The sequence below is a fragment of the Ixodes scapularis genome, unplaced genomic scaffold, assembly GCF_016920785.2.
Source record: "Ixodes scapularis isolate PalLabHiFi unplaced genomic scaffold, ASM1692078v2 PGA_scaffold7__128_contigs__length_106722199, whole genome shotgun sequence".
Lineage (NCBI taxonomy): Eukaryota > Metazoa > Arthropoda > Arachnida > Ixodida > Ixodidae > Ixodes > Ixodes scapularis.
The window spans coordinates 11761475-11788140 of NW_024609882.1; the positions used below are offsets into that span (position 1 = coordinate 11761475).

The 26666-nt window shown below is 45.4% G+C and overlaps 1 protein-coding gene across 1 annotated transcript in view; it reads right to left on the reverse strand.

Annotated features, from left to right (window-relative positions):
* The window catches only part of LOC8052053 (Down syndrome cell adhesion molecule homolog), a 244907-nt gene that overhangs the window by 16980 nt on the left and 201261 nt on the right, over positions 1 to 26666 (reverse strand). The window contains exons 12-17 of the mRNA XM_042286473.1: positions 7368 to 7487; positions 6310 to 6486; positions 5028 to 5175; positions 3226 to 3374; positions 2465 to 2596; positions 365 to 532 (exon numbers count right to left, since the gene is read on the reverse strand). Coding sequence (XP_042142407.1) covers positions 365 to 532; positions 2465 to 2596; positions 3226 to 3374; positions 5028 to 5175; positions 6310 to 6486; positions 7368 to 7487 — 894 coding nt within the window. The remainder of the gene's footprint in view (positions 1 to 364; positions 533 to 2464; positions 2597 to 3225; positions 3375 to 5027; positions 5176 to 6309; positions 6487 to 7367; positions 7488 to 26666) is intronic.

Below are 26666 nucleotides of genomic sequence, written 5' to 3' on the forward strand. Positions count from 1 at the left end.
TCGAAAGAAGGACTTTTACATTGAGGTTACCGATTCGCCCCTGCAAAAACTGCAATTTGCAATACATTTGCTAGTTCGATCTTTTTAAATACACAGAGGTATCCAGTTACTCCGCACAACCAAACGATTCCAGCGAATGGCGATGCTCTAATCGCAAGTGTAACCAACATTGTGAAACATGCGTAGGGACAACGTTTCACTTTCTCATTGCCCTTGCTCATGTCTCCGTTTTTAAATCTAACCTTATCATGAACGTCGTCATTCGCTGGGACCCTTCTGTCGTTTCTCATGTTTGGGTGCCCCCCTGTTCTGTAGAAGTGTACATTTTCAAAATTGTTTTAGAGGGTGAAATACAATCTTCTACCTTCCTCGTCCGTGGTGAGGACGAGCGAGTCGCTATAGTCACTGAGTCCGAGGACGTTCTCCGCCCGGAGACGGAACTCGTAGGTCGTCTTGGGCTTGAGGGTGTTGACCAGGTGGGACAGCTCCGTCGACTCGACGGCCACAAGGTGTCCATCGTTGCCCCACGAGCCTGTCCAGAAGTTGCACGAACGTCGGCGTTTTCGAGGATCACTATACTCTGTTTCACTCTAAAGGCTGCTTCACACATTTGCGACCGCTTGCAACCGCAAAGTCTTAAAACCGGTTTTAAGCACCTTGTAAAGGCTCGCCCACACACTTGTAACCGAGTGCGACTGAGAGACACAAGACCGGTTTTTAAACCTTTTGCGACATCTTAGGACCGGATGCGATGTTGAGGAGCTGGTCCTAAGGCGTCGTAAGTGGCTTAAAAAACCGGTCTTGTCTCTCTTGGTCGTACTCGGTTGCAAGTGTGTGAACGAGCCTCAACTGCTCACGACCGGCTGGAGAGCCATGTAGCGAATCCTAAGCAGTCATAAGAGATTTAAAAATTGTTCTTAAGCCTTTTCGGTCGTAAGTAGTCGGGAGTGTGTGAACCAGCCTCAAGTCCGACTGTGACCAACGCTTTCCATCTGATATATTCAATCAAGCAGCACCAAATGTGCACTGTCACGACGCTCATCTCCTTCATGCGCTTGGTATTACCGACCAAACCAATTACGAACAGTGAATGCGCTGCAATCCTGCGGCTTTTTTGTGCGTAATTGGTTTAAAAGATGATAGAAAGACAACGAGCGCCGTGGAGATGCTCCCTTGGCACTCCGTGATTGGCGCAATCGGATCGGATATTCAGCTGCTGTCCGATTTAAAGTATGAAGAGTTTTTTGCGGGAAGGGTTTTGCAGAACGGATAGCCTTGCGAGTGCCACAAAACATAAGGGCCGATTCCAATGCATAAAGAAACCTGTACGTTTGTACCCCATTACGCGCCAGGGAAAATTCTAACGCTACACGAAATCTATGCGACAAGAAAGGCTCCGTGTGTCGTACTTGTTTCTGCCTCTGGCCTCGTCCTTTGCGCAGTTTATTTGTTTACCTAACTAAGGAAGAGGAGGAGACGGAGCGTGCAGGGACGTGAACGCCGAGCTCTATTTCAAAGGTCGGCTGGTAGCTTCAGAGGTCAAAGACCAAAGACCCGGCGGGTAGCCTCTACTGCACTCATCAAACCCATTCGAATGCGAGAGCCAAACGCACGACGCAGGCGTTCCGCGTCCTAACGCGTTCAACGAGTCACGTTGACAGAACGGCAGCTAGCTTTAGTTCTACCCACTAATTCTTCCAATCAGAGGTCGGCGTTCTTACGCTCCTTGCGCGCTTTCTTCTCCTCCTCCCTCTCAGTTTCTTGGCGCATTCATAGCGGTTTAGTACAGGGTATCAAAAGTTTGGAACGTAACGGTATCCTATTAAAAAGGTAGACGCAATTCTCAAAACCTTTTCAACAAGAAGGCGGAAGTATGTGGAGGACGATGCGAGGTTCATTTCGGCGTGGTGGTGGGTATCGGCGCCTTGCTGCTCATTGTTTTGTCACTAAAGTTTTACGAAACTCGATTTGAAATTTTCAATTTTATAACGTGAAAGTCGGTTGTTTATTCTTTTTTTTTTGGCATTTCATGTAACACGCAATGCTAATCCTGTGCAATGCATTGTCTATTCATATTGTAGAAAAACCGCAGTTCCTTTCAAAGGTACGGAACCCTACGGGGCAAAGATTTAATGAATGATAAAAAAATAAAGACACAATCAAATAGATTATTTTTGCTTTAATTTACATGTTCATGAGAAAGTCTTGAGGGGTCTAACGCACATCGAACGAAATGAATATTTAATTAAGGAAATATATATTAATTTACTACCTCATTCATAAGACAATTTGTCCATAACTTGGACACCAACAATGAACTGTCATTATCGAACTACCGGTCTCAATATAAAAAAATAAACTGCGTTCGTTTGTCTTGACGCGCCTCGGGAGATGCGTGAAAAATGTTTGTCCGAAATCAACAGGGTGGAAAGAGAAAAAAAAAAAAATCTTGGGCCTTGATTACCGGACTCCGTCTTGTATTCGAGGAGATATTTGAGCACGGGGCTGTTGCCAGAGTATGGCGGTGCCCAGACCAGCGTGGCTGCACGGCTCGTTGTTGATGTCGTTTCTAGGCTTCGGGGCTTGTCAGGAGGCTCTGTTTGTACAAAAAAAAGAGCCATTATTATCTCGGTTAATGCGCCTCGAAGTGGTTTAAGGCTCTTATCATATATTTCCATACGTATATGAAGAAGACTAACTTAGACCGCCTAGTAAAATTTACCGTTTCACCTAAATTCCCCAAAATCTGCATCCAATTCAGAATGGGAGGGCCTCGTTTTGTTTCTTGGCAGCTTCAGCAGGAAATATAAATGGGAATATCTTTAGTCGTGTCTTCGTCCGTTTTGCCGTTCATGGTGCTTTCCTTTATACCCGTAACTTTACCAGCACGCTCTAGGTTGTCAAGTCAAAAAATCAAAAATAAAAAAAGACTTAAACCATAGCTCGATTGCCTTTTTCTTTATGGAAAACGAACGTAATGCGAAATAAATTAGATTAGTTTACTGTTTTTTTACGCACAAAATTTTCTTGTAACGTATATTTCATGTATTTACTTTATGTGTAATGAATTACGATTGGGCGGTCTAGAATATGCAGTATAGCGAATGGCTTGAGCAGGATATCTGTTCCGTCTCCATTTTTTGCTTCTGTCCTGCTTTGTCCAGTTTATTTAGAAAACCGACATAATCATCGTAATGGGTTGAATAGTGAATGTGTTGGTTGGACCTTGCACGACGACCTGGAAGTTCGTATCGTCCCTGCCGTAGGCGTTCTCGGCGTAGCAGCTGAACAGCGACGAGTCCCTGCGGTCGGCGGTCGGGATGTGCACCGAGTACTCGAGCCCCTCAGCGCCGGGCTTCTCTTCGACCACGTACCTGCGCCGAAAGGAATCTATCGTTACAGTGCCCCTAGAAGTTGGGTAGTTGGGTCACCGCCCTATCTCCCCCGTGTATCGCGCTGCCGCGGCCGATGTCGAAAACAACGGAGGCGCAGGAGTAGATTCCTCCCCAAACTTCTCCCGCCCGCTGCCCGCGGTTGTTAAGAGCCGTCTAACCTACCTGCTCCGGCCAAGCACTAAAAAGTTTCAGGAGGAAACGCTTACAGCGCCACCGCCGCGTCGACATCAAACGGATCAGGCCGAGCCGTCCCGTGAGCCCACTACAACTCTCTAGGCCACTGTACTACCGTCACGTGGAGAGTCACGTGAGAAACACGACAAAACTGGAGTCAGACATAGAACCCAAGTGATTCAGTCGGAGTATTGGAGTAAAAAAATGGGTACATAAGCTTGCTAAAACCCAACTTTTTTATTGTTTTTTTCCCGCATAACTCGACTATTTACAGAGTGGGAAACTGCTGGCACGAACAGACCATCGGCGTTTTTTTCTAGGGTATAAAATATGTCGTCAATACTAATAGTGTGCCCGTATGTACGCAGCAAGGCATGTAGTTGGGCTAGTTGGGGGTACATACTGACTGGAGGGAAGAGCGCAAAAAAGGACGTAGGACAAGGTCGAAGAAACGCACAGACAGGGCCGCTAACTCACAACTGAAAGTTTATTGCTCCGAAGAAAGAGAAATAAACACAAAAAGGAGGAAGGGTAGAGAACAAACAAATCAAACCAATAACATGCGGCATCACCCACGCCCACGCTCCGTCCACGAACCTGCCACACTTTCTTACAAAATCCGCCTCGTCATTTGCAAGGGCAACCGAAGGAGCACTCACACACGTGTCAGCTCCGATAGACGCGGTAAAAAACGCTTCGTCTATCTCCCTCGCAGTTTTGTTTTTGTGACGAGACAAAATCTTTATGTCACGAAATGACGGCGTACAGCCACACCTGTCACAATGAACCGCTAGGTTTCCTGAGGGCGAGGAACGCTCCCTTTGTACCAATGTATATTGGTCAAACCGGGCGTTGTGTAAACGTAAGGGCAAGGGGACATTCCCTTTCTCTGCGTTCCTCGCCCTCAGGAAACCTCGCGGTTCATTGTGACAGGTGTGGCTGCACGCCGTCATTTCGCGACATAAAGATTTTGTCTCGTCACAAAAACAAAACTGCGAGGGAGATAGACGAAGCGTTCCTAATTTACCGCGTCTATCGGAGCTGACACGTGTGTGAGCGCTCCTTCGGTTGCCCTTGCAAATGACGAGGCGGATTTTGTAAGAAAGTGTGGCAGGTTCGTGGACGGAGCGTGGGCGTGGGTGATGCCGCATGTTATCGGTTTGATTTGTTTGTTCTCTCCTCTTCCTCTTTTCTGTGTTTATTTCTCTTTCTTCGGAGCAATAAACTTTCAGTTGTAAGTCAGCGCCCTGTCTGTGCGTTTCTTCGACCTCGTCCTACGTCCTTTTTTGCGCTGTTCTCTCCAATTCGTATGTACGCACTGTGCATACTAACATAAAAAAATGAAAGTTTTTTCTTTCATTACAATGTATGAGAAACACTCCAAAAAAGGCTGATGTCGTGTTCGCGCTGTGTTTGGCAGTGTTCATCAACCGTTTTGGCGGTATTGGCTGTCCCCACCTTGGTTCGAGCGTGGGGTTGAACCCGTGCCTGTCCCTGGTCCACGTGACGGTGATGGGGGGCTCTCCAACGGCCCTGCACGTGAGGGCGATGCTTTCGCCCCGACGCACAGTGAGTGCCTGGAACTTGCGCTCGAAGTGCGCCGCCACTGCGGGGAGAGGGCCACACAGCGAGTGTTGGACGAGGCTCCAGAAGGAAAACCATCATGAACGCATTTCGGTGTGTTGGGCAGTAGAATAAGATTGAATCAATTCACTGGTGGCAGTAATGTATAATGATATTTGGCCTTTCTTTACTTCTGTGCCACACGAGTTCAGGTGCCACGCCGATCTCCCTTTTCATTGGACTAAGTAGTTGAAGGAAAGCCAGAGGTTGATTTTCAGAGTGAACTGACTGGGAGTACACGTGCTAAAGCTTCCGAAAGCGTGCTTGCCTATAGCTGAGGACAGTTTATGAAATGCGTTTATGAATAGCTGATGCCGCAACGCTATTGGTTCCGGAGCGATCAAGAACATTACTGCTACTAGCCATGCCTACGTTCTTTAGGCTGGTAGCGACTACAGTTAATGCCAAATGACGCGGCGAAGTCTACACCATATAAATGTGCGTAAGGTCCCCGACTTTTATTTTTAGACCGCCTTGTAACTTTGTACAGTGCATAAGCTACCATAACAATCCCGAGTCTGTCAATAAGTGCTTCGTCCGCGAAAAGTAGACGAACTAAAAAAGTCTGTAATAAAAAATGTATCGACTCAACACTGCCAAACAGAACTTCTGCAAAGCGGGCAGCATCGTCCACGCGCCACAAGAAATGCCGGGAATGTTAGGTACATCACTCATAGCGAGCGACAGAGGCGATCTTGGAGGCTACTTCGAGCGGGCCAGACCAGCCGAGCAACTATGGTTCTCTCTCGCTTTCCTTAGTATCGCGTGGTAAATGCTGTGGTGGGAAGGAGGAGCCTACAAGAATTTGCGCTCGGCGTTCGGTGGTTTTTGCGAAAAAGTTTATTGAAACAAATTACGCCTGTATTAAACAAAGCCATACATAATTCGCCACAAAAGCTACCAGTATTTGTTATATAAATATAACTTGAGTAATGCACGTTTGGTCGGAGCCTGTCTTGGTAGTGAGAAATGCGTCTAAACGAACTGTATTTGAGAGTGATTGAAGAGTCGTTAGGTGAAATTTAAGGTCCTCGCCGTCTTAACAATGAAACTAACAGAATAGTATATCCCAAAATTTATCACATAAAAGCGAGTGTCATGCCTACGGGGTTCGTACCGTGAACGTCGAGTCGGACGACCGTGGATATTCCGGGTCCTACGCCGTTGATGGCTTGGCACATGTACTGCCCGCCATCTTTGCGGTCAGCCTCGCGAATGCTGAGCGAGCCGTTCTCGAGGATCTGGACGTTGGCATTGCTGATGATCACGCTGAAGTCGCGGCCGCCACTGTCACCTCCTGAGTGTGAGACGCGGTAGAGCCGGTCTGGCTGTGAGCAGCGCCGAAAAAAAGTCTACGAGTCGTTCCACCTGCTTGTAAACCGGAATCAAAAGTATGACATTGATGCACGAGCTACGATGGGAACAGAAAATAAATTGTCAAGTGCACGTTAAGAACATCTACCTAGGGACCCATGTATCTAGAGTCCCATCTTTCTTTCTTTTAAAGCATGCGTCTACATATAAATATACGTCATGGCCTAGCTTGGTTAATATGGAAACAGTAAAATACCACCTCAGATGGTGTCAACATTAGCATTGACGGAGTTCATGCACGGGAATAAGTAGGATAATAAATTCTACGTATTTATTGTTCGGACCTTGCACTGGTCTTTATAATCGTTCCGGCAAAACAGTCATGAATGCAATTTTTTTTTCAGGGGCTTGGTTTTGACATGTTTGGCGTACGGTCATTACACCTAGTCTGACAATTATAAACATATCAAATAATCAGTGAATGACGGAAATAGTGAGTCATAAAAACCGATAGAGTGACTGGGTGAGAGCAAACGAAAGAGAAAAAAAAGAGAAAAAAATGAAATAGAATGAGAGAAAGGACGACCAAACGAACACCGGAGAGGTGATTGGCGAGAGCCACTTCCTCAAGATGGAATCAGTAAGACATTTCTTGCAGACCCATTAAATAAATATTTTCGTTTTCTAAAGCTGAAAAGTCCCCAAATTACCAGAAACAAAAACAACAACAGATTTCGGAAAAAAAAATCGCAGAAGCCTGGCCCAATTGCTGAAGTGTCTACGTCTTGTTACGTTAACCAACATAACTCGGTGTTTGTCCGGATAGCCTGACTAGGTGATGAGCTGTGAGCAACAACTGACCATGAGCCTTTTTCCAACGAATGACCGGCACCGGAAAGCCTTCTGCCTGGCAGTCGAACACCACTGCCTGACCCATGATTGCCGCCCTGTCCCTCGGCTCCTGCCGCCATCTAGGAGGAACTGGATAAAACATTGATTGGGTTAGAGTCTTTCAGTTCACTTTTGCGTATGTGGGAAGTATAAGCAATTTTAATGTTTGATCGACTGCAGCGGTATTGTACAAAAAAAATGCTTGTAAATAATAAGGATTTTTCCTCTCGCATAGTGAAGATTTCAGATTTAGTCGCTATGTTTGAGAAATCCTAGATTTCGCTATATTTGCGGTTTTTAATAAAGTCACTATCATTGCTCGTCATTTTATATCTTTATTCAGTCGAATGGCTTTGCTACACCTTGTTTGATCTCAACAACAAATACAGGCGCGAGAAATTTGCTTTAGTAGATACTTTCACTGCAAATGCGGTTCGGGAAGTAAGGAACTCAGGTTTATATCTACACCAAATTACTTTCTGGTTTAACCCAAAATAATGCGGAAAGAATCATATTAGCTGGTTAATTACAGCGCACTTTGGTGAAGATAATTCTTACATTTATATTTGTGAAACGTCTGGTATACTGCGACAAATGCAAATCAAACATCAGATTCTTAGATGGCGAGAGGTCGGACTGCCATAGTATCGGGATGCAGGTTCACGCTGTATATAAAAACTATTACTAATACAGTACGAGTTCTAGCCTAGACTCTTTGACGCACATCACGCAGTAATGATACATGACCGCACATCTGTTTGATGTTCAGTCAAATCGAAACGGGCAGGGCTGGAGCTTGAACCCAGAGTCACTAGGTTTTGCAGCACGAGCTTTCACTGTACCTGGTATACGTTTCTTCGCGGCGCCTTAACGCGCTTCACTGTAGCATATTCTCTCTACCCTTCCTCAAGTTGCGCTGGCGAGCTTCTTGTCACTTTTAAAACGCCTGGTAGTAAACGGCATACGATATATCGCATAAATGCGACCGTCTGTTTTAGGGAGAATTAAATTTTCGAAAGAAAGCATTATGAACGTCAGAATTTTTTTTTCACACATAATATGTTCGTTCTGGGATTCTATAAAAATAAGCTGTCAAAACGTGGGTAATTGAAGAGAGTAAAAAAAAAGAAAAAGAGAAAGAAGAAAAGAAGCTAAGAAAATCGGTTTGTGTCGATATAGTTGTACCTAAAGACGTTATGTAAGTACTGCCAAAATCCAACATGTCTTAAACAATACTGCTGTTCAAGGAGTTAGTGTAATCGACGGTAGCTAGTTTTTTTGTTTACTCGAAATAAAAAATCCATTTATTTAGAAATGGCGCGCTCTGACGCAAGTTTAATAATTTTCTAATAAAAATGCAGTGACATCTGTCACATCCCACGAACAAGCCAGTGTTGGCTTATGTTAGATTTACATTTGAATTGTATTTTAAAAAGCAATTGAAAATTGATTGATTGATTGACTCAAAAACTAAACTGTAAAGCGGATTTTTTCGGAAAAGTTTTAAGTTCCTCGTTGAATTCAGACACCGAGAGCGCCTACTGAACTTGTATAGAAGCTTGATAAGAAAGAAGGAATAGAAACGTGCGCAACAAACATTAAACATTATCCCCCCTCCCTATTTAGTGCACATCAGCGTTATCACAGGCATTAGGCGCCTTGTTTTATTTATTTCAACTCATGAGCACTTATATTCAATAACGTTTTCGTAGCTATTGAGCATGGAGACTGTTACAAGTACTACTTGGATGCTTTTTTTTTTTTGTGGTAATTTAGTGGTGCTAATAAGCACCCATACGCAGCTTTGGTCCGTGCTTCGGGTTCGCAAGGGCATGCGATAACAGAGCTTAGGCTCGAAAATAATTGAGTTATTATTTTTTTATGACTTTTAAGGTAGACTAACTTAAGAGACTTTACAGCACACTTCGAATAAGTTGATGTGCGGTCCTAATATTTGCGACATTAGTTTCGCAACATTTACCAAACTGGCTTTTAGATAAAAACAACCACAAACAATCTCGCCAGCGGACGAAAAGACGATATCAGAACGTCCATCAGCACCAGGGTTAGGGTTGACTGTTCCAAAAATAGATGGCGCCACGGTGAGCGTGCGCCCTGCAGACGCCCAAAATCTCCAATATCGGCGAGGGAAAAGCGTCACTCATGTGTGAAGAGGGACAGAGCGACGATCTCCTTCCAGTTGAAACAATCACATCCATTTATCACATGCGTAATGATATAGCGCAAATATTTGCGAAAAGGAAACAACATAGGGTGCCCTGGTTTCTTACGCTTTCCCGATTGATAGTCTTATGCAGGCCGGTTCAGATTTCAGTTGATACTATGAACATTGGTCGCTATCACCTTGCCCATCGGCTAAGAGAAAAGGCTTCATCGTATAACCCTCTTTCCTTGGACTGTCATAGGGCCCTTTCAAGAGTGGGCGCCATCTAGTAGCTGCTGCGTCAATCATCCGAGTCGGCCACTGTTTGGGCACGTAATCTGAGCGGGTATTGGCCACGAATGCGGCGACAGCGTTCGGTATGAACTGGGCTCAGCTCGTATTGAGAGCGAGGTAGTGCTGCGTCAGCGTGCGGTGAGGACTCGGAGTCAATCACACGCTTCATGCTGAATGGATGGATGGATAAATGTTAATGGCTATACCCTTTGCAACGGGCGGTAGCTTGCGCCACTACGACCCCTCGCGGCCGTCAATGTTGCTTGATGGGGTTTTGAGAACTTTTTGTTTGCCTGAGGGAAACCGATCTACTTAAGAATATTGCTTGCCCGTGGCACGAACTAATGCGTAATAACTGTACGTTTTCAGATATCCCAGAGAGTATTTTGAATCCCGATTACCTTGTTGTCTTAAGTTAGAATTAGGTTATAGCACAATTTGTTGAAAAAGAAAAATATGGTGTAGAAATTAAAGCTAGCCTTCAGCCGAAATAAAACTACGGAGAAAAAGAAAACGCCAAATAAAGAAAAACAATTTTTTTAGCACGCACAATATCGGAGGCCTCGTCAAGCTGGTGCGTCGACCAGTTTTTTTTAAATTTTTTTTATTCCTAAATTGTTTTTCAGAAAACGAGCCGGTACACGATGACGACTTCGTACCGGGAGAAGGGGGTCCTGGTAATGTAGCTTACTCCTCCAGGAAGATGTCAAATAAACTTGTTTCTACGTTATGTTTTCGCTTCGCTCTCGTAGGCTTGAGTCGAGATAAGAAGCAGCTCTCGTGTCGCTCTGACAGTCAATATTGACGAGTTGGAAAGCGAAAATCGATTACGCGTTGCCTTTTCCCAACGATCTCTTTTCTGACTCTACATCCGGATACTTGCTACTTAATCTGACTCGTGGAGTTCGGTATCAAAGAGGAAAGACGTTTGCCTTCTGTTTCTGTTGGTCTCTGCCCCCTCCAAACGACTAGATCATTCAACTCACTGCCGCGCTATGAAAATGTCTTCCCGGCGGCGATTGTTCCGTGTGTGCGATATTGTGCCTTTTACCGAATGCACGGGGCGTACCATATTGATTTACAATTACTTTTTAATAATTTTTTTGCTGCCGATACCTGTCGCGTAGAGTTTTGCACATATCTCGATATTCTCGACAGACTCCAGAAGGAGCCATATGCCAATGCCCATGCACCAGCCGTGTGGCAGCCTCTCGATGACCTGCTAGGTCCACTTTTTAGCGATGCCTCAGCCACACCTGAACAGCTGTTTCCATCTTATCAATGACCGGGAAATTCCGTCCCCGCAGGGGTTTTGTTCATGCATGGAGAGAGGAAGCAGAGGGGGAGACATGCCGGCTCAAGCCGGCCAAAAAAGCAAATCGTAAGAGAAGCCGGAACAAGAAGTCGAGGTCACCCAAGGTTGCCCAAAAAAGATGTTGGCGCCAAATCAGCTCTCCTTGCCCTCCAATAGTGTCGCTTGGTTTTGTTTGCTTTGGTTCATCGTTGGCGGCGTGTCTTTCCGAACCAAAACCCTTTCACGGCTTTACCTGTGGTGACGTCATCTCGCCTCCAGAAGCTCCCTACCTCCATGCGTTCATGCCAACCAACAAATGGTGACCACTGGTGGCCCCGTCAGGCCATACCCATGCACGAACAAACGTCCGAATTGTCCTACGACATATCAGAAAACCAACCAAACCTCTCGCCGCTCAATCACTGCGTCGTGCGCATTCAGGCGAGGCCCTGATTGCCGGTGTCTGATCTTGTTTAGCCATGTTTTTGGCACGAACAGTACGAACAGTCGGACGTTTGGTTGGTTATCATGTGAGGGGTGGGGCACGAAGAAAGCTTTCCAAGGACGCCATTTCGTGGGCATTAATAAAGTGGAAGCAGCTGTACAGGCGATGGATGCGAGGCACTCCCAAGAAGTGTTTCAAGCAGTTTCGAACGTTTCTTTTGCGTTAAATGGTATTTGAGCATAACAATTTGTCAATTACTTTGAAAAAGTCGTTGTCTCAGTCTGATAAGGGCACAGTGTTTGTAGTGTTTAATATTCGCTGGATAGATGGGCTGCGAAGGTGTGCGTCATACGCACGCCTCAACCCCTCGCTGCCCCCTCCCCCTTTCTCTCTCTACACTCGGCAGTTTTGCGAAGTAGAGGGAAGCCACGTCCGATGTGGTATGTACACGATCGGGCACGAACAGAAAGCAAATGGTAGAGCCATTTACGTTTTATTCGTACACGATTGCATACATACCAAAGTCGGACGTTCGGATTTGCTCGTTATAGCCTCAGAATAGTGCTGAATCTGAAGTCGGAGCAAGGTTTGTGGAAACTTCGACGAAAACGATTTCGAAGTCGCGGACGCAGAATGGCCACGCAATCAGAGCTCCATGTTTTTTTATCCGCTGGCGCACGGGAACGAACACGGTTCACTCAGAAGCGGCTAATGAATCCTCAGCGTGGCCTCTGCATGGAGTGAGGAGAATGCCGCCGCATTAATTAGACGCGACGAGGGTACGAAAAAACTTTCCGGTCAGCGACGCGAGTGGTCCAGGGTAGTGCCCATCGAGCGTCTACAGGAGCCGGACAGTTTGATTCTTTCAAAGCTCGCTTTTGATCGCCCGCTTTGAGTCGGAGTAGAGGAAATCTCTTGGATCTCGCTTCGACCGGTAGAAGTGCGTTTCGCCACGAGGCAGATCGGCAACTTCAGGACCAGCGCGGACTTTGTCGTGGACTCAACGGCGCAGTCCTGATTGCGGCACCATGTTTTGGTCTAGCTGGCTGGCGGCCGTGACGGCAGGCCCTTGTTTTATCGAACCAAACTCACTTGAAAGTTTGGGGCGCGTTGGGCGTTCCGATGTTTGTCTCTCGACGGGCACACGAAGCCTACTAATTATTTACTGCTCGAGTTTTGCGACGGAAACAGTCGGCTAGGTTTGATAAAACCCTAGCTTCTAATTATGTTTTCTTAAGTGGCGGTGGCCGAAAAAGAAAACCGTTTGCACGCTAATTTGAAGGGTACTGTTTTCAATAAACCAGGTGTATTGGAAAGATTGGCGAGGCAACACAATAGGTTAAAGGAATGTTGAACCAAACATTTCAGTGTCTATAATAAGTGGCGCACTATTTTTTCATGATTCAGCAGTTGCCGGTGCGCGCGAGCACACGCAACGAAATTGACGTGATCATATCCCCCATTCACGCTTCATAAGCTTGAATGGAGGATATAATGACGTCAGTTTCGTTGGGTGTGCTCGGGCACACCGGCGGCTGCTGACTCATGGAAAGATAGTGCGCCACTTATTATAGATACTGAAATGTTTGGTTCAACATCGTTTTAAGCTAGAACGTGGAGAACACGGACCTGAAACTCCTTATTTTACCTCGCCCTCTAGGCTTGCCAATACGCCTCGCAAGTGGGCTCATTTTCGTCTTCTGCGCATGAGAAAGGAAATAGCGGCGACGTCAGAACGCCGAGCCCTGATTGGCTAATCGCGACCCTCTATCTGAGCGTCGTCTGCTCCTTTGCAACGTCGTCTGCTCGCAACGTCGTCTGCGTCTGTCTTACCTTTCCTGCGACTTTGGGAAGTGCAGGTCTTTACGAGCGAGCTCGACTTCGCCTTTCAGAGAGGGCAGACGAAATAACTCGAGCGGTCCGTTATTTTTGTCTAACAACTAGCAGACGCGCATCAAGGAGAGAAGTCAAAGGACTTACTGGCGAGGCGTCCCGAGGCGCCGAGGTTTGTTTGCTAAGAACCGAGAGTGAGGGTGGTTAGTGTACGCAAGTTCCCTCCCAAATACTTTTTCCCTCCTTTCGTGTGCGGCGAGACCCCTCATTCTTTAACGGCGTCGGCGGGTTGGCGCAGTTAACGTCGTCTGCTTTACGTCTGCTAGTCAAAGCGACGGCTGCTTTACCTTTCCCGCGTCTGTCGGAGATTCACCGCGTTTTTACCGGCGAGAGTCGCCGTTTCCTCGGAAAACAAGGAGATGACAAGAGGAAGAGATTGACCTCTTAATCTATAATTGAGGTCAGCGATCAAAGTATAATACGGGAAGGGTTCACAAGGGTCGCGCGGGCATATTTCATTCAACACGCCAGTCGGTCGTGGGCAGACGGTGGCCGAGTCGCGGAGTGCCTGGTAGGCCTAACTGCCGAACTCGCTTGGTCGCGTTCGGTGGAATCGTGGCCGTTTGAGGTTTTCCCGGGTGTTTGTGGATCCAGTGTTCTTGTTCGTCGTGGTCTGTTTCAAGTGCTTCTTACTTTTTTCTTGCTGCTTGAAGTCGGGACGCGTGAGAAGTGCACGTAGAAAAATAAACGTCCGTGGGTCGTCGCGACCGCGACGCTGTCGGCCATGCCGATTTGATCGTAAGAAATGCGTAAGACAGCTTCGGAGCTGTCGTAGGATTTCGTCATAACCTGCGCAAAACGTACGAAAATTTCGTTTCGTGAATACGAATTTGTTCTTAAGTTTTGTCTTACGCAGATTTTTGGCGTAAGATCGTTTCGTTAATCTGGCCTCTGCACTTCCGAAAGTCGCAGGAAAGGTGAGACAGACGCAGACGACGTTGCGAGCAAACGACGTTGCAAAGGAGCAGACGACGTTCAGATAGGGGGTTGCGATCAGCCAATCAGGGCTCGGCGTTCTGACGTCACCGCTACCCCCTGCGCAAGAAGCAGACGAACTTGCCCTCCGCATTCCTTCGATGCTATAAGTCCAGATGAGGCTGGGTCTCATTCGAGATATTCGGCCAAGAGCTTTTCCGCACCTGATCCATTCACGTTTTTATTGCTCCGCTAAATTTGGTTCTTCAGATGCGAAGCCCTCATTCGCCGTCTCTCATTAATCTATTGTGTTCTGTTGTAGTCTCCTTTTGAAGGGCTTACGAAAAGTTCTTTGTGTCGCTGTATAAATAGCGTAAAGAAAAAAGAACAAAGCGAGATGGAGTATCTTGAATTTTTTAGTTCTTATCTTTGTGCAAGCAGATTATCGAGCTCCTGGGGAGTGTCGGAACCACGCTCTTCTCTAACGCAACCGAATAAAGCTGCTGGACTGATCCTATACGAACAATATTTCAGCTTCCTTCCAGCTAATCGATCGCCGCCCCGAAAACTCAGTAAGCGCCACTCAGCGGGGCAGCTTTTTAGCGTTTCTCTTCTGTCTATGCCACGTATCTGGACGGCTTGCGAAAGCTTATACAAGATATCGCCTTTGTTCGCCGCACCCGCTGGATTTTGTTCCTTCTGTTGTCTCGCCACCGATGTGATGTTCTTTGTGCTTTTTGAATTATCATGTTTCGTAACCTCTTTGTAACGAGACCCGATACCTTGGGTTCGTAGTTCTTGGGCCAACAAAGGGATGCATATTTTATGGCATTAGTGGTGCAGAGTTCGATACAGGATCAAAAGGAGATGTTGTTGCCCCCGGCATGACAACGTAATTTTTATTTAGAACTTCGCGTTTCGCACGGAGGCATTCACAGTGCCTACATATTGAATTTCCTTTACATGTGTAAGAATACCGGTTTCAATTGAGTAGCACGCATTATTCAGATCTTTCAGAGTGAAAAAAAAAGCCACGACAACCTTTTTTTTTTTTTTTTACGGTGTTAAAGCTAGGAGTGACATTGCGGTGTTAAATTTGAACCGGCATTCGTACATTTGGAATTTTTATAATAAATTACACAAAAAGCTGCGTTTGATAAATATTATAGTTTTAGTTAGCACACAATAAATAATTTACGGCATTTTGTAAAATATAAAAAAAAAATAATCGGTTTATCTTCATGATCAGGTTTCTTTCAGTCAGTGACAGGTTAAGAGTTCAGGGAAATTTCCTCCCAACTCTTTCCACTTTAGCAGACCGAGCGCTGGAGTGGAGGTCGCACCCTCTCTAGCGTTCGTCCTACCAAAAAAAAAAAAAAAAAAAGGGGTACGAGGAGTTTCCTCTGAACTCTTAACTTGTCACCGACTACTGTGTAGGGTAACCGCAAATATTATAAATGTCAAAAATGTGAAACAGAAGAACTGGTAATGATGCTTAAAACACCTAATTTGTTTTTACTTGAGATTTAGCAATTGGATCGCTAAATCCCGAATCATACATTCTAAATGCTGGCCTCGGTGTCTATGCCAGTCGACTATTTCGCCTTTTGTAACAAAGACAATTCCAAGGTGATTAATTTCTTTCTTATACACAAATAATTGAATTGGAGTCGACTTGAGAGTAAATAGGGTAACACGGTAAGAACAAAGAAGCAATTTCCAATTTTCGTATTTTCTCATAAACTTGAATGACTATTATAAATCATACTAATATAGAGAAAACCGCTGACCTGAGTGAGCTGCAAAATTTGATATTTGTCAACGCCCTGACTGACCAAAACTTGAAGATGCGGCGATGTATACTCGCGCCAACGAATTCGTTCACGCTACACAGAATCCTAATCATTGCACTGAAACGTCAATAAACCAGGAGACGTTGGTGCCGTAGGTGCACATCCAAAACCGAATTGTATAAAAGAAAAACTATCCGGACGCACATGCTTTGGCCGCCATGACTAAGCCTTCTAGTCTTTCCTGACAAACTCTGAAACGTCGACGCACTAGGACAACATTAAGGGCGTGGTGCCACGAAACTCCAGCTTCTGTATTAAGACTTTTAAGTTATAACTAAATAGTGATATTTATAGGGTTCGATTCCCTTCGCATTCTGTTCTCGCGCTTTCCGCATTTTCTGTTAAGGTTGCTCAGTACCAGCGGGCCTTGCCCGTGATATTTAGACTAGAGGTATATTCTGGAGCGATTCGAGGGGAGTGGATTAGGAACTTGTGCCAGCGGTCTTACCGTGGTAAGTAATGGAACCTCACACACACAGTAATGTGACTGGCCTGAATCGTTCTGAAGCAGCTTTTAGAGTGGTCAAAAATTATTTTTGAAGCAGGAGAAATAAGTTTTGAAGCATGAGCGAACGCTTCATTTTTATTCATTCTACAGCAAATATTATGTAAAGATTAAAGTATCGGCCTGTACAACGAAAAGGCAATGCTTTTTTTTTTTTGCCTTTTCATTTACGTGCAACCCTTTGTCAGCGTCCATTGCAGAGCTGTAGCGATTCCCTCAAAAACAACGCTAGCGTTTAGTTGCGTAGAGAAGCACCAGACTTGGTGACAAGAGGACGACTGACGAAGGACCGCACAAACTGCTTCGAATGGTTAGTTTAGGCACTGAATCCTACTGAAGTAGTACAATACTTATGAGCCCCTAATTTAATGTTTCCTTCAAGTTCTAGAGGTTGAAATGAAACCGCAATTTATAATTGAGATAAAATATATAATTAAATAAAATTCAAAATTACATTTTATAAGTAGAACCTTATTATACAAATGGAGCACGGGAACGAAGCTTAAAAACAATACCGCCCGTTAAGGTTCTTATCAAGCTTCAATCCGCTGGTCCTGCTCATATTGTTGTAATCTACTCACAGCTATATAAAAGTGATAGCTAAACAAATGAGTTGGCATAAAAAGAAACCTACGAAGGAGTGCATGTAAACCTTCTTGCAATAACGAAGTATCGTTGCTAAATCTAAATTGGAGAAAGGTATCGCCAGGATACCACAACTTTCTAATCTATACAAGCCGAGGTCGTATTCATAAACTGGTGGTATAAACTTTAGTTTCAGGTGGTTATAAGGAAGGGCTGGAGATTCCGACGGCCGCTAACCCTTGGGCCGCTGCGGCCTCCTCAGGCAAGGCCACCGTTCGTCGTTGGGCGGTGGCTTTTGAGCTGCGCAACAGTGCCTCCCAGTGGTTTATATTCGTGATTTGAGGGTGTGTGAATGGTAGTTGTGAGCACCGCCAGAGGGAGTGCGTTAATGTAGCGGGTTGTGCACAGAATTGGCACGTTCATGTGTACCTTTCTGAGTATATTTCAGAGAGTATTACTGGGGATGGACAGGTGTTAGTCTGTAACCGTTGCCACGAGTTTTCCTGTGTTTTGCACAGCGACTTGTGCGCGGGTGAATGAATGCCCCGCGACAGTCGATATGCCGATGTGATTTCTCGATAAGTTTGTGGGGGATCCCTGGAGTCAGGTGTCAACTCTTGCAATTGTGTCGCGACTCGCGTTGGAGGGGTGCTTTCCCCTTAGCACGCTGGGGCGCTGCGGCAAAGCAAAACACACAAAACAGAGTTGCCTACTTCGCGGTTGTCACCTCTCTGCATTACACCAGCTCGCAGTGAGAAGCGCACTCCTAGAGACTAACTAAAGGCCCGTTTGCACACTTGCGACTGACTACGACTTACTAAGAAAATATAGGTTTTTAGCCCTTAAAAGCCCAAAGGGAATATGCTTCCCACTTCGAAAAAGGCGCCATAAACAACTGATGCAAATTTTTTATTTTTTCTGTATTGTGGCGCCATCTAGCCACATGCCTAACAAACTACACAAAATTATTTTGAAGGTTTTCGGTGCATCCACTAGGCGGCGAGAATGGTTTTTTCCCGGCAAGGTGGCATGGCTTCGGCTCTTTGTGCTCGTACAATTTGCCGAAGAAACTTTAGCCTGAGGACGGCAAAAAACAACTTCTAAAGGTGCATATATTTAATTAATGTCTCTACGGCATCTCGTGCATCGATTTTAACCACTTATAAGCATGTTCATTGCGTTCATTAGATGCTGTAATGGTTTTTCCCGACCATAGGTGGTGGGAATATATTTCCCTATGGGCCTTTAGCAGAACATTATACCTGCGCTTGTTTCTCCACATATGTCGAAGTTCTTGTCAGTGGACGAGGCACTGGATGTCTTTTTCTCCCTGCCTGATGACCCAAATCAGTCAAGTGACAGCGAGGAAGAAGAAGACGGCGACGATGTTCCGTCGGGTGCGGTAACCCGTTCGGAAGTCCAGCCGAGTAGCACAGCGTCACAAGGAGCAGCACAGGTGAGTGCGTATGATGTGCACTCAAGTGATGACGCCAGTGATGATGAAGAGACTGCAAGTGAGTGGACAATACGTTCGCTTCCCCACCGAAGCAACATTCCCGATTATTGCTGCCAAACACCTGCAACTCCTAAGCTTCCTCCAACGCACACGCCAATAATGATCTTTGATGCCCTGTTCGGAGGTGCTTTGACCATACTCGTTGAGCAAACGAACATATACGCCAAAGAAACCAAAACGAAAGCTTGGCAGGATACCGCAGCTGAAGAAATGAAAGGATTCCTAGATATTCTCATCAGAATGGGCATTCTTCAACTTCAAAACTGACGGGACTACTGGTCCACGGACAGCGACCTCGGAGTGGCATCAGTTAGCCCAGTGATGCCAAGAGCACGACTTTTTCAGCTTCTTCGATCACTGCATGCCAACGACAACAAGACAGCGACTAGAAAAGGAGACGTCGGCCATGTCCCTTTGCACAAACTTCGACCTCTTATCACAGAGCTCTCCGAAACATTCAGAGCTAGCTACCAGCCCTCTGCATACCACTCAATTGATGAGAGTATGATTCTGTTCAAAGGAAGGAAGTCATTCAAACAGTACATGCCCATGAAGCCTATCAAAAGTGGGTTCAAAGTATGGGTGCTTGCTGATGCTACAACTGGCTCTATTAACCAGTTCGAAGTCTACACGGGCAAAGAGGGCGATGGCGGTGGGCTCGGCTACAGGGTAATCCAGAAATTCACTGAGGAACTTGTCGGGACGGAGTGTCTGGTAGTGTTCGACAACTTTTTTAGTTCACCCGAACTCATGCAAAACCTGTTTGACCACGGGATATATGCCGTGGGAACTGTCCGTGCACAAAGAAAAGGTCTTCCTGATGTTGTGAAGAACAAAAAGAAAATCAATGAAGGCGACCACAACTACAAGGTGAAGGGAAATGTTGCTGCGATGCAGTGGCAAGACAAGCGGCTAGCCAACGTAGTAACAACAGACCACGATCCTTCAGAGACGGTAACAGTGGAAAAGAAAAATAAGGACGCGTCAAAGAGAAGCATCAAGTGTCCACTAGCAATTGTGCAGTACACGGGGGTGGAACTCATGAAATGTACTTGGGAGCAGCCACGGGAGCAGCTGAAACAGCCGTTTTAGAGCATGTTGGGAGCAGCTAAAACTACATTCTGGAGAAGGCTAGGAGCAGCTCAGATCAGTTTGCATTGCACTTCAGCTTGTGTCTTAGATAAGCACGGGAACAATTTCAATTTTGCTGAGGAGCAGAGATGAACATCAGTGGTTAGGGACCCAGGCAGATGGGATAACAGTGTAATAGATGGAATCAAAAAGCTAGTACCTGATGTTTCTGAAGATAGCGTCCTTAATATTTTCTTAGTGGCTTTCGGCTGCTCAAAATGCAAACCAGCACTACTTATCGCACAACCCGCACGTGATTGACATAGTAATTATATGTGCGAACCACGTGACGAGCGTAAACAACGGACATGCAGTTGCACGGAGGAGCAGAGCAACAAATTTCGAGTTTATCCCATTGTGCAACTCGATATCGAAGCAGCAGGCTACGATTAACGAAGTTATCGTATTTGAAGCGATAAGCAGGAGCAAGGTTAAAGTACGCCGAGCAGATAAGTAGAGCTGCTGGCCGGCAAGGTAAGAGCTGCTGGCCGGAGAGGTTTCGGATCGGACCGCGTTTCAGTTCTATCGAATCACGATTTATCTTACGAGAATGCGGTTCCAACTCCTCAGGATGAAGTACTAAAAGGAATCTTTTGCTCATTTGCTTTCGACTGGATGGCGTCCGGATCCCGAGCCGCAGAGCCTCATGCAATCTGGTGCTTAACGACTCGACCTCACCTCGGCCGACTTGCCCTACCGCTTATGGTTGAAGAATAACAATCCAGTCGCAGGTCGTGTAGCGCTTAGAATCCGAGTTTTTTTCGCGCGCTTCCGACTCGGGATAGACAGGGGGAATAAACACAACAAAGGATTACAAGGCCGACCAGGCTAATCGCCCTCATTGTTGCCAATCGAGTCGATAGAAACCGAAACTAAGACGAAATAAAGAGTTTTTTGGCGCACGTTTTGCGATTTGGCGCATAATGGCGCGAGGTATTGGCTGTGGCGCAGTTTCTGCAACATGGCGCAGGATGGCGCAGACACATGCGTCTGGCGCAAAATGGCGCAAATGGCGCAGCCGTTCCACGCCTGAGTACACGAAGCACATGCGGGGAGTAGACCGCTTTGATCAGCTGCGAGAGTATCACACCGTTACTCGTAAGTCAAGAAAATGGTGGATGCGAATCTTCTACTTTCTTCTGGACTGTGCTCTTGTGAATAACTTCATCCTTTACCAGCTGTCAGAGGGGGAGGCGAACCACCAGAGTTTTCTCTTAATACTTGCACGCCAGTTGGCCAACGGCTATAATGGAAGGAAAAGGTCAGCCACGACCGCTTTTCGACGCGTCTTGCAGCAAGCAAGTACCAACAAAAACCTTGGCGTGCCAGATGAGGTGCACCTGTCCAACGGGCCACATTACCCACAGGGCAAAGCAGCCTACAAGAGGTGTAGGTACTGCTCCACGGCCAAAAATGACAAAAGATCAAAGATCACATGCACAACTTGCAAAGTACACCTTTGTGTGGTGCCCTGTTTTGCCAAGTGTCACCAAGAGTATGTGTGGCACTGAAGGCCCAGAGGGAAGAATATTCCCATGCCCTAATTAATGGCTTTCAATTAGTATTTTCATACCTTTTATTATTTGTGCTTGTGCAGCAATAAACATTATTTCTAGCGAGTTTCATGTTCCTATCACTGATAGAAACATTATGGGCTTTTAAGAGTTAAGCCACTTGCGACGGCCTACGACCGGTTGTGCTGCCGCGGAGCCGGTCGTAAAGCCGTCACAAGAGGCTCAGAAATTCTTTTTTTTCAGTCGGCCGTAGTCGGTCGCAAGTGTGTAAACGTGTCCTAATTCTTCAGAGCAAGCCTCGAATTCGATTATTATTTCGAAACTTGGGAGTACTGTCAGTCTGATACAAAAATTCCATCGAATAGTGAGATAGAACAATAATTATTTGAGACGATAATCAAAAGTTCCGAAAACTCGGATAAGCATATCGTAACTGTTCAGCCGTATAACGAGGTCTGAGGTGTTTTTACCTTCAGTAGTATTAAAGGGAAACGAGGTTTTGGCGCAACGTTGGTACAAATTCCTCACATGTTTGGTAAAAACGTAGCAGAACTTAGCAGAGTTCTGCTACGTTCTGCTACGTTCTGCTACTCTGCTAAGTTCTGCTAGCAGAACTTAGCAGAGTAGCAGAACTTAGCAGAGATAAACGGTGCCCACTTTGGCACCGTTTATCGCGGCGCAGTAATCCCATCACTCTATGGATTATAGTCCCCGATGAAAATGGCAGGCAGGAACTTCAGTTGTCCGGCCTCCGTCGGGAGCTGCCTACCTTCTTGAACGTTTTGGTGTCTTGTCTCGAGAGTGCACGTGCACTCTCGCCTCGAGAGTTCACGCGCATTCAAAGCACGGCGAAAGGAAACGGACGCCTGCTCAAGGACGGGCGTTCGAAGAACACACCGTTCTCCTCTCGTCAAATACGGGCACACACTGAGGGAGGGGAACGCGTTCAAACAGTGAGTAGAGACCAACGCAGCTAGCTTTACGTCTACCCACTGGTCATTCCAACCAGAGCTCGGTGTCCTGACGTCCCCGCACGCTCCCATCTCACCCTTTCTCTCAGTTTCTCCCCGCATAGCCGTATCGCACTTCCTTCCCCGAAGGTAGTACATAATTACCGAGGGCCCTAGTTTACCAAGGGAAGCAAAGATCGGCGTCCTTTGTTTGCGACGCCGCGACATACTTAATCGCGCCACAGTACAAACCACCGTGCATGCGCGACCCGCCACGAAAGAAGGCTGCGAACCCCCAACAAACAAACATGACGGCCTGCCCGTTCATTGTGCCGAGACCTCTGGTGGTCTCTCCTTTCCTGGCTTTTACCTCCATCTTCGCGGAAGCAGGAAAGAGGGGAGGGGGGGGGGGGGGTTGCAGGAGGTTCCTTTGTTTGGCCTTCCTTTGGCGGCTCCTTCCTCCATTGTCTTTTCGCTAGATTGTCTTCGCCTGGGCGTGACTCGGAGCCGCAGTGGCCCTTAGGGAAGCGGGTTGGCCCCTTTCGGCGACGGAGGCGGTTGGGAAGAAGCGCTGGCACGCCACCTGCATACTCGACGAGGCCGATATACTACGCGTCCTGCACGCTATGCGGGGAATATTAGCGTTTTTTTTTTCTTTATCTTTGCGATCCAGCCATTTTAGTTGCAAATTTTGGTCTCATTTTGGAAGAAACAACTCGCGACATACTTGCAGGTGCAGATAAATTCGAAGGGAGAGTACGAATTTCCCTGCCTTGGGGTGGGCTAAGGTACACAGGCTGTCAGAAATTGAAGAGTTCGCTTTAATATTTCACAGAAAAAATCAGCACTTCTTCGCGACGAGCTCTAATTGTGATCGAAGGTACATTTCGTTAGTGAATTTTACCTCGCAAAATTTGAAGGCGTAGCTCTCTTCCTGCGATAAATTAGTGTAGCTATACTGGCATGTTCAACGGTGAACGCGAACGCAGGCTACCGAAGTAACCGGTGGTTGTGCTTGTGGCGTCATCTTGCGATACAAACAGAAAGCATACGACGGCTTCGATCGCTTTCGGCTGAGTGCCTCTGTCTGCTTTTGTACCTATCGGAAGATGATGTCTCTAGCACAACCCTCCGTTAACACTCTCGTCCGCGTTGTTTTTCGCCGTTGAGGATGATATGAAAGTAGATTTAGTTTTTTAGAGGAAAAGGGCTAGGGCCTCACAATCTTGCAAAGTGAAATGCACCACAAGGATGCAGATACGGTTAAAGGTGGAGCTTATCCAATGGAATTTTCAATTCGTTTTTGTTATCTTCAAGGAACAAATACATTTTACTGAGAAAACAGATGGACCCATAGATCACGGGCTAGTTCGGGTTTATTAAGATAAGTCGACTCAGGTGTATAATGAACAACACCAGTTAGTGAGAATTAATACGGAAATACTACGAACAAAAATATACAACACACCCATATAATCACAGGGGCAATACAAATTTTATTAGACCAAGAGGATGGTTATTAAAATAAAGGTGATTTAAGAAAGCGGAAAGTAGTTTTCTTAGGGCTTGACTAAAATTGTCTGAACATCGAAGACCCTTAGGAAGGGAGGTTCCTTTTTTTGTGCTGCAAAATTGGATTAGTCTTTCCCGGTGTACGGTATAGTATGATGGAAAGTTAAACGGTCCTGGTAAATTCCCTCTAGCTAGACGGGTGCCTTTTAAAAGTATTGTTATTGGGAGTGAGCTGTTATCAGTAACAGCTCTATGGAACATCGAGGCAATTTTGCTTTTCATTATTTCCCGGAATGTAAGAATGCAAAGTTGTTTATATAAAACGCGCGATTCTGATGTTTACTGTGAGTGGGTTATAATTCTAACAATTTCTTTTTGTAAAGGAATAATTGGTACGAGGTAACTCTCGTACGTTGCACCCCAAGCATCTATAAAATATGTGAGATGATCTTGAAATATTGAAAATGAAATTTGTGTAGAGTGTGAAGGTCGAACCACTGCCGAGCATTTAGCAATATGTAACATGCATTTGTTAATCTTCGACAGGTTTAAGTTATGTGCTGTTGCCAGTTTAAGTGGCTGTCGAATATTACTCCAAGGTATTTGAATCTATTTACTCGCTGAATAACTTAATTATTTATATAAACTTTAAATTTATGATTTTTCGTTGTTTTTTATTAGAGTAAAATATTGCCGCTTTTTTCTTTTTATAGTGGGTGTCATTTTGTTATAACTGCACCATTCTCTAAAAAGTTTCATAACTTCGTTAATTACACTTTTTATGTTATCGAGCTTCTGATGAAAGTATAAAAGAGCTGTTTTAGCGCATACATTTATCTTTTTTGTGAGCGGCTAATTAGTTTGAAAGTTTCACTGGCATATCACGTATTGGTTCTATACTTGGTTTCAACTTAAGTTGAGACGCAGCCGACGCTACGAGGGGACCTATCAAGCCACTTCAAAAGCGCAAGTCATTGGATCTTTCTGTTTATGATTGATTCAGCGATAATACAGAAACATGACGAACACCATGACGGTACGTTTTGGACACTGTCTGATTGGCGCTATCAGCTCGTAGCGTCGGCTCCGTCTGGACTAAAAGAATACTGAATCAAGCATTTCAGTGTCAAAAATAAGTGCCCCATAATATTTCCACGAGCCAGAATCCGCCGGTTCTCGCGAGCACACGAACAAAATCGACATCATGATCGTCTATTTTTTTTATCATGACATCATGATCGTCTATTTAAGTTTAAGTATCGTTCGAGACGGGACGCTGTAATCGAGAAAGCGTGGAAGAAACGGGTGTCAACGGCCGATCTAGGTCATGCTACACGCGCCCCTGTCTACGTCAACGAACACTTGTGTCCGGAGCTAAAAAAACTGCTTGGCATGACAATCGCCAAAAAAACGAACTAAAGTGGAATCTGCGTGGACGAGGGGAGGAAAAACCTACGCACAAAAAACAGATGAGTCACGGGTTGTTCATATCAGTAGCACTAGCGATATTGCCAAGATGATGTAGCAACTTTGGCATATCTTTTTTTGTAGTCTCGTTTCTTCATCATGGCTGCTCACGCACATCTTACGCCAAGTGAAATAACCGCTCTTTTTACATCCACTAAAGGAAAATCGATATCTTTCTTTCATTCGAATCTGCGTTTTGCGCGTAATAAAGAGGACGAACTGTGTGCACTGTTCGAAGACTTTGGATTCTCGTTCGACGCAAAAATACTCCAAAAGCCGGGAGACGTCATAATTAAAATAAGAACGCCGACTTGACATAACAGAAAAAACAACTTCGTTACTGCGTAACGCCTCCCGCATGGGAGGCGAAACGTCTAATGAAGTTGTTTTTTCTGTTATGTCAAGTCGGCGTTCTTATTTCTCGTTCGACGTAATTATGCTCACCGAAACCTGGTACCAAAGTGAGGAGGAAGTACTAAAACTGAATAAATACAAAACGTTTTTCTTAAATCGTGATTGCAAAAGGGGTGGAGGAATATTGATCTATGTAAAAGCTACTTTCGACTGCGAACTTGTTACTGAGTTTTCTAGCATATATGCTGATTTTGAGATTCTGACGCTGAAGTGTGCGCAAAATATTTTTAGTGTGGTGTATAGGCCCCCAAGTGGAAACTCTAACAATTTTTTGTGTTATTTCGATAAGTTTCTAGATTTTTCAAGTGCAAACAAGTATAATCTTTTTGTCGGTGGGGATTTTAATGTCAACATGCTTACTGCCTCAAGTGTGCAATGGTCATTTAAAAGTGTCCTTGATTCAAACGACTGTGTCTACGTCATTACATCGCCAACACATGTTGCAAGTGTGTCATCCACGCTTATCGACCTATTCATAACCAATACCGATTTAGGTAGCGCATATGGCGGTGTCATTGGTGTGCAGATAAGTGATCATTTGCCAATATTCATGATCGCAAGCAACGCCAATGTTATTCATTGCGCTACACTTGCAGGCATTCGTGTGTTTCGAGATATAAATTCTCAGACACTCGAAACCTTTAGGTCCTTGATTGTTGACGTAAACTGGAACCCTGTATACAACTCAAGTTCCGCTGATGACGCGTATATCAATTTTCTAGCTCTTTTTTTGAAAGCATATAACAGTAGTTTTCACTATAAACCAATCCAACAAAAGAAAAACATTCATAAGCCGTGGGTAACCCAAGAATGTCTC